This window comes from Centroberyx affinis, unplaced genomic scaffold, assembly GCF_046629955.1.
Source record: "Centroberyx affinis isolate AG114_WGS23_722 - 3 ecotype Tasmania unplaced genomic scaffold, CSIRO-AGI_Caff_v1 ptg000079l_1, whole genome shotgun sequence".
NCBI lineage: Eukaryota > Metazoa > Chordata > Actinopteri > Beryciformes > Berycidae > Centroberyx > Centroberyx affinis.
In genome coordinates, this window is record NW_027278788.1 from 209567 (window position 1) to 218040 (window position 8474).

Genomic DNA, 8474 nt, shown 5'->3' on the forward strand with positions numbered 1-8474 from the left:
TATATCCCCGGCTCGGCCCACTGGACCGGTGTCTCCATCATCATCATCATTTCTAAGGCGAATTTTCATTTGCGCTCAATTTTGCAGGGAGAGGATTTGGAGAGCTGGGAGGAGAGAGAGAGAGAGAGAGGGAGAGAGAGAGACACGGAGGGGACTTAAGCAGAGAGACGGCTGGACTGAATCACCGGAGAAGACAGCAAAGGGTCGGGTTTGTGATCCTTCGCGGCGCCGACACTGTCCTTAAGCTGTCCGAGCCGTGTGACAAGGAGGGTAGGATGTTCTGTCGCTGCCAAATGGATGCGAGTGTGTGAGGAGAATGCTAATGAACGGCGCGCTGCGTCCTGCGGAGGCGCACCGTGTCCCTCGCTGCTGCTGAGGGCCACAGCAGAGGTGATCACTCATTCAGAGTGCACCAGGGCCTGCGCATCACTTCACACTCTCACCTAAAGGCATTTTCTAGTTGCATCCCTACGAATTGATGACCGAGATCTGAGCATCGGTGTATTTTCAGACGGGACGTGATCGAAGGTGGGGGTGGATTCCCCTCTACCAGCTATATTTGGGGGAAAAATGGGCAACAGTTTCTCCAACATCTCTGCCTTCCAGTCCCTTCATATTGTGATGCTGGGTTTGGACTCGGCTGGCAAAACCACCGTCCTGTACAGACTCAAATTCAACGAATTCGTCAACACCGTGCCCACCATCGGCTTCAACACTGAGAAGATCAAGCTGAGCAATGGCACCGCAAAAGGAATAAGTTGTCACTTCTGGGACGTGGGGGGCCAGGAGAAGCTGAGGCCCCTGTGGAAGTCCTACAGCCGCTGCACGGACGGCATCATCTACGTCGTGGACTCGGTGGACGTGGACAGGCTCGAGGAGGCGAAGACCGAACTGCATAAAGTCACCAAATTCGCGGAGAACCAGGGCACGCCGCTGCTGGTGATCGCCAACAAGCAGGACCTGCCCAAGTCTCTGCCGGTGGCGGACATTGAGAAACAGCTGGCTCTGCACGAGCTCACGCCATCCACCACGTACCATGTCCAGCCCGCATGCGCCATAATAGGCGAGGGACTGCACGAGGGCATGGATAAACTGTACGAGATGATAGTTAAAAGGAGAAAATCTCTAAAGCAAAAGAAGAAGCGATAACAGCCGCCCCCCTGCAGGGTGTGTGGACAGTGTATTACGCAAAATTACTGTAACTAAATGCTATTCGGGTATGCCAATGTTGCCCTAAAAAGAGGTTTACTTTGCAGTGATTTTTTTGTATATCCTTTCGTTTGGGTTATTGTCAAACTTGTTCAATGCTGTGAACCCCTGCTGAATGATGGTTTTGCACGCAAGAGGCTGCCTCTACTGGTGCAGAATATATACCAAGGTTAACCAAATAAAAAAAAAAGAAACTTGAAATGACTTTAGGACTCTTAGGAACTACAGCATTGAGAAAGAGAAACGGGCTGGCCCGTTATTTGCTGCTTTACCATGGATTTTTCAACCTAGCTGGACATTTTACTTTTGAAGACGCTCCTGTGCTGTAGCTTCTCTGGACATTTTTTTTTGTTTTTTTTGTTCTGTTCTATCCACAGGTCCTCAAAGAATGTGGAAAACACACAAGTTTTATTTTGCACGTGGCTTTGGGTCATTTTCACTTCTGCCCCCTGCTCTTTTGGAGGAAAAAAAGACTGATGCCAAGGCTTGTCTGTCGTATGAGTCTCTGGGTATGGATGTCATGCAGATCACAACAAGGTTTTTGGAGCATTGAAGTAGCCTTTACTATTCGTGGTGGACTGAGGATAACATTGCCTGCAGCGTGTCCACTACTTTGCACTTTTCATTTCCTAACAAAATAGTAGAGTACTACACTGTTTAGCGGAGCGGATCCAGGTGGTTTATGTACTAAGAAGCCAAAATTGAAGTATTTTTTGAATATTAAAAGATTTAAAAGCCATGACATGGGTGGTCATTGTTCATTTACATGTTGGTGGTGGTAGGAGCGGTGATCATGATGGAGATTGTATTGCCTACAGGAAGAGGATAATGTAAACTGATGGGCAGGATAAGGACCTGTGAACTATTGACCTGACTTGATTGATTTCTTTATCTAGCTACTCTTCCCCTTGAGAGACTCGCACCTCATAGGTGCGGACCGGAGAGAGAATGTGGAGGTTGAAGGTCGCTGAGTTCAAAGGCCTTGCAGAGGGTTAATGAGAATCAATTCACAAAGAAAATCTCCCTAATGGTCTGACATGCCTGCAAAGCCAGTCTGAAGCTCTTAGGAGTGGAGACGTCGGTGGGATGGCTTCATCACAGAGTTCTCTGGAGCTCACAGTGTTCTGGTCTGAGCCTACTGTGTCTGGAGTGAACATTTATAGCAAGCAGGAGCTCATTTGTGAAATTTATGGATCTGCAATGCGGTGTTGTTTTTTTGCGTGGAGCTCGCCCTTAACCCCTCATAACCTCACAGCAATAGTGACTGCAGATACGTTACCGACCTATTGATTGATTCATCCATTCATTGAGTGATTGATTGAGCTCTTATTTTGTAAAAGCAATGTAATTGTCACTGGATATCATAATGTAATTGTTAATGGCAGCCTCATTATTTACAGCTGCATTGGGTGAAGTGTAGACTGCAGCCTCCCAGGTGAGCCTTGCATACTGATTAATATGTTAATAATGAGCGTTTTATAACTGGGTTTTCCACTTGTGCCACGTGGCATGTGAGGAAATCACTCCAACTAATATCACAAATTATAATTTGACTCTACAGGTATTTACAGTAAGAAGTGTCATACTTTGCTCAGTCTTTTGTAAGGTTATATGACCACAATTGGTATGTTACTCATTGGTATACTATATATTTTTTTAAAAAGTAAAGGACAAAGGCAAATCTTCAAGTGAAGTTAAAAAGCCTTTATCGTACGGCTAATTCATATTGAATTTGTTAAAAACTCAAATGTGTTTGGGCAATATGCCTTCATGAGGGAGTAAAAGGACAGCTCATCACTTTTCGGTCATCTATATAAGTTTCCTGTTAACAAGGCAGTAGAGACAGTTGTGAGCCAATCAGAAAACAAGGGCATGGTAAACCTATGTACAACAAGCACAAGATAAAGGTACAAAGCAGAGAATATAATAGGAGATAACAATAATTTGTACTATTAACAATAACAAAAATTGCACCTAATTGCACATAATTCATAAACAAACACAAATCACAGAGGAATATGCACACAAAAATACAAAAAAGTCTAATCAAAATCCTCATTGATACCTAGATAGGTTGTGGCCATAAATAAAAAAAATAGTAGGCTTCTCCTTTATTCAATAGTTTGCACACTTAGGCAGGCATCCATGTAGCAACTGATAATGTAATAACTTGTCAACTTGTTTTAAAATGTGATTAAAATGTCCCTCTAAAGGGGACATTTATTATTGTTATATTCTTCTTAGTCTTCTGAGTTATTACATTATTGCAGTCAGTATTATTATTACATCATCAGTTAAAAATATGTTACAACTCTTAGCCAATTATTACATTAACAGGTTTTATAAAATCTTTTACACTTTTTTGACATTTTATTACATTTTGACAAGTTATTACATTATCCATCACTTACATTATCACTTGCTACAACCCTGGCTACTGTTATGTGATTTTTGCCTTTTGTTTGAGGCAATGGTAGGCTACTTACTTCTTTCACAATAATCTATAATTTCCCGTCAGTGATGATAGCTGAGTCACCGCATGGCATATTTCTGTTTTAGAAAAAAAATATTTCAACAAGTCTTAGCTGGTTGAGGGGCAATACCAGAGTGTGTCCTGCTGTATGCTTCTCCAAATTAATATCTGTTTATAGTCTGTTTATAAAAATAGGTGCTCAAAGGGTAAAAAAAATACTTGGAAGAAGGAAGCCAAGGTGCTCTTCTCTATAGAAAAACAATGTATTTTTTTAAGTGCCTTGGCTTCCTTTGGCTTGGCTTGCGGTGAGGCAGGAGTTGGATCCTCTTTGAGTAACAGTATGTTCAGAAAAATAGTCAGAGAGGGAGAGAGAGAGTGGGGGTTCCCCAGGAAAAGCCTCCTTGTGTAAGGAAAGCCATTGTACAGCCGCTGGAGAACAGAAACAGCCCTGTCTTCTCAGGACTACCCATTGCTATGGCAACAGCAACAGCAAAAGCAATCCAACCTCAGCGATCTCATGAATCCAGATATCTCTTCCTTCAGGTGTCGACAATGTTACGTCTGTGCTGGAAGTGGACATCGATTGAGCATTCATTTGAGCATAATACAAGAGTAGAGAGGAGATAGTGGGGTTGCCTTCACCTTTAGCACCGGCATTTCTTCTGTATTTAAAGTGGTAATCCTCAAGATTCTGTTGCTGTCTTTTTTTTTTGTCTCCATCTTTGATGCTAAACGCTCATTTCAGTGGTGTTTTCTTTATTTTGTCTCCATCTTTGGTGCTCAGCGCTCATTGCTGTGGTGTTTCTGCACTGCACTTCCCACAGATCACCTGTCAATCAAACCGTGTGGGCGGTCCTGTGACGTCTTTTTTCTTGGATTGATCAAGTTTGAACAGCAAATGCTAAAGCTTTCATGAGCTGGTCATAGCTTGAATCACTGTTGTGTTATATCAGCTAGCGATAGAGAGTAGTAAAACAAACATTTATTTGCATGAAAATGCCATAGATTATTACTTTAAATCAGCCGAATTGCTGGCTTGTTCTCAGCTTATGTTAATCATTATTCAGTGAGCATTTGCTTCCGTTCCAGGTTTGTGTTTACTCTGTGTCCACAGGGTTTACCTGAAGTTCAGTTCTTGGAAGACTGTACGAGGTGCAAAGGTCATTAGTCAGGTGCTGGATTTCACGCTTAATTTAACAAATGTCTATGTTATTGAGGAGGAGGGTCAGAGGTGCTGCCAAGAAACCCAATATCCATTTTTCTCCTCCCACTTAACACTGGCATAGTCCTTCCCTCCGTTTAAGCCATTTGTCCCTCTCTCTGTCACGCTGACTTCTGAAGCACACGAGGCTGCTGTTGGCAAAATATCTAAAGGCCACATCTGTACAACATGGTTAGGTACATGATCGGCCTATAAATGGACTGCAAATATATGCAGTCTGTGACCTCCAGAGGAGCTTGTCCTTGTTTATGTTTCGATGTCTGCTGAAGGTACGGTTTTACTGTCTACAGAAACCAGGCCTGAGGTGGCTTAGGACCAGGGCACAGGGCTAGTTTTACAGTAGAAAAGACTGATTGAACACTGGTTAGCCTAAGAAATAGAATTGATCCAGTTCAACAAATGGTTTCTACTTCGCAAACCCTAAACATCCCAAACAAAGGCTGAAATGCTAAATATACCATTCGTATTAATTGCTTGATTCATCTTTGCTCCAATCATTTGACACACAAAAACAGACACACACACATTAACTATAAGCTGTGGACTAATTTTGTTTGACAAAATGAAATATTGATGGGAACCACAAACTTTCAATTGATAAAATTATTTCATAAACCATAGATGATTGGGGAGAGATGATACTATGGCTTTGACTGTATATATCTGGAAAAAAAAAAAAAAAAAAGCAATTACAGGTAAATAGATTGTCATCATTTGTAAGATATTGAAGTAAATAGGGAGTAGAGAGTGGAATTTGATATACATGAACACATTATACAATCAATACTGAAATAGTAAAAACTGAAGACAGTGTAGGAGTTGCTTTGTCTTCATCTGTATTCAAATATACAAGAGGCAGTGGATATGGTGCTACTTGAAAACGCCCACACTGACCCACTTCCTCGCGCCTATAAGTTGTTTGGTGATGTAAGGATGTTCTAAACATTTGGGGAGAGCTTATTTTGAATAGTAGTTGCTATAGATTCTCTTTCAGTTGAGTATTCAAAACGATAATAATCAGAGAGCATATAGTACATGCTTGAGGATGAACCATACACAATGTGGACCCTTATGTGTTCCTTATAGCTGGAGAGCAAACGCTCTTTCTCATGACTTGGAGGTCAGGATAAGGATCTGAGTTGCAGGAGGTTCTCTTGGGGTGATTGGTGCAGAGACACATCAACAGTTTACTGTCCTAAAAAATGATTAAATAGGACCTCATTGTTCAAAAAGCATACAGATTAACAGCAATCCACAACTTTTTCATATCAATAAATGTCTGTTTTGCTACTCTCATCATTGATTGATACCATACAATAGTGATTCAACCTATAGCAGGTTCATGAAAGCCTTTATATTTGCTTTTGTCTGGTGTCTGGTAGGTCTTTCCTGGGAAAAATCCACTGGCGTTTTACGTTTCCGGGTTGTTTGGAATAAATAGATGAAGAACTAGTTGTTAGCATGAGCAGCGATAGCCACCATGGCTGAACAGACAAAGAAAAGAGTGCCACCTGCAGAAACTTAAACTGCATCAACAGAAAATCCAAGGAAAAAGAAACAGATCCATCACTCATAGGAAGGCAAGCAGCTAAAAAGGAAAGCGAACGCCTCTGAGCCAAAACTAGAGTGAACATTGCATTGTCTTTCCAAGATGAGAAAGGACGATGAGGAGTAATGAGGCTCTTTTTCTTCTGGACTAGCTAGATTTTGCTAGCATTTATTAGCCACTGTCCGCTTATGACCGCTTATCATAAAAAATCGTACCTAGTGCAGCATAATCTGCCTTCTGCTAAACACTTTCCCTAGCTAGCAGACATTATACTTCCCATAATGCTGTGTACCAGCAGGGATATCCAGAGGAATAAACAGGTTGTGTTCTTTTGTGGCACTCTGCATTTCTGAACTCCCCACCACCCCTCTTTGTTTCTCTTTCTTCCTCCTCCTCTTGTCTTTGTTGCTGCCTCCCTCAGCACTCCAATTATCTACTTAAAGCGAGAACAGAGTTGTTGTGTCAGGCAAAGTAAACTGCTTATCAAGGAGGAGTGTGTTTTTTTGTGCTGCTTAAATCGCTGCAGAAATGAAAAGATAATAGCCCGACACTGTAAACGCTGTCAAGCTGAACACCCATCCCTGTTTCTTGAGCTTTTTATTGTCTGCTGTGCTTTGCTGTCAGTGGGAACACGAATGGCTAGCCTAGCATGCCATCTGTAAATCCTAGATGTAGTGATTTTAACAAACATGTTAAGAACCAACCTCCCCTAACTGCGCCTTTGTGATAGTGTATGGAAAGTCACTGTGCCTAGGGTATAGTGTATAATGTATAGTGTAACTGTAACAGTGCCAACACAACACTTTCTTGTGCCTGCATGTTTTTGCAGCTGTATTGTGTGTACAGTGGATTGATAAGCCTTGCATTGTTTGGGTGGTCCCTGGCATATATAGGTCATGTTCTTTTTTTTGTTCTACTACCCCCCACCCCCCTTCCTACACACACACATACACACATACCACTCCCTGTGTGCGTGCATGTGTGTGTGTCGATGCATGACAACAATGCTTATATTAAGAGGAAATCGAGAGCTATGGGGCTATGAATAATGTTAACAATATGGTCGACTCAGACATTTTAATGAGTGTTTTTAGTATTTTTTAGGCTAAACAAGGATTTGAAAGTATAGTATAGGAGAAGCTAAACATACAGCGGTGCATGTTCCCCTGCATCTGAAGGGATAAAGCTCCTGTCACCCGGTGACAACCTCTGCCATCCCTGAGAGCCTGCACACCATGTAATCAGGGCAAAATAGCCTCAAGAAGTCAGTCCATGTGCTGAGATTAATGCAGAAATGGGTCTAGGTGCAAAAAATGTGCTCAACTGCAAAAAAGTGACGTCAACTGCTTATATGTTCAGCATTGCAGCGAAGTCTAGGGAGTCTAAAGGACAGAAATGTTTGCTAGTTTTTAACGTCTTTTTCTTGCACTTTGCGCCAATGTCTGAATAAAACAATAGCAATTTAGGCTATTTACTGACTTATCGAGGCCATTTTGACTACATGGTGTGCATATTGCTTTACCCCTGGTCCTTGTTACCTCTGAAGCTATAGGTGCAGTTTATGTCTCTTTGCTGCTACTTCCTCAAAGCCTACCATTACAATGTTTTAATAGTGAAAGAGAGAGCTTGAGGAAGGGAAGGTGATAAGGACAGTCAGGGGGGTGGGGGAGGTGGGGGTGGTGGTTTGCTCAAGAAAGTATGGAGGGGGGATGGGAACCTCCATCCCTAGAAAGAGATCAGAGCCACATGTTTGTGGAAGACTTTCTATATTTTAGGATTTACATTTGAGACATTTAGCAAGTACTGTTAGTGGTATAGACACAGATTGTACCCATCCAAGGAACTGTGCAACAGTTTGATTTAGCACTAAGCAAGGGCATCAGGGTGTTAAGTGGGCCATTATCATTCATTCATTCATTCATTCATTCATTATCTTTACCATTATCTTTAGCTTATTCCTATTCAGGGTCACAGGGGGCTGGAGTCTATCCCAGCATCACAGGGTGGATTAACTTGTAATA

At 42.0% G+C, this 8474-nt stretch overlaps 1 protein-coding gene across 1 annotated transcript; it reads left to right on the forward strand.

Moving 5' to 3' along the window:
- The first annotated feature begins 432 nt into the window (after positions 1–432).
- LOC139645922 (ADP-ribosylation factor-like protein 4C) lies at positions 433–1942 on the forward strand. The gene has a single exon (XM_071521795.1). The coding sequence runs from the start codon at positions 571–573 to the stop codon at positions 1147–1149; it is 579 nt and encodes a 192-aa protein (XP_071377896.1). The 5' UTR covers positions 433–570; the 3' UTR covers positions 1150–1942.
- The last annotated feature ends 6532 nt before the right edge of the window (positions 1943–8474 follow it).

What these genes read in the sequence shown, in the direction of transcription:
- LOC139645922 (XM_071521795.1), top strand. Translation starts at nt 571, where the DNA reads ATGGGCAACAGTTTCTCCAACATCTCTGCCTTCCAGTCCCTTCATATT.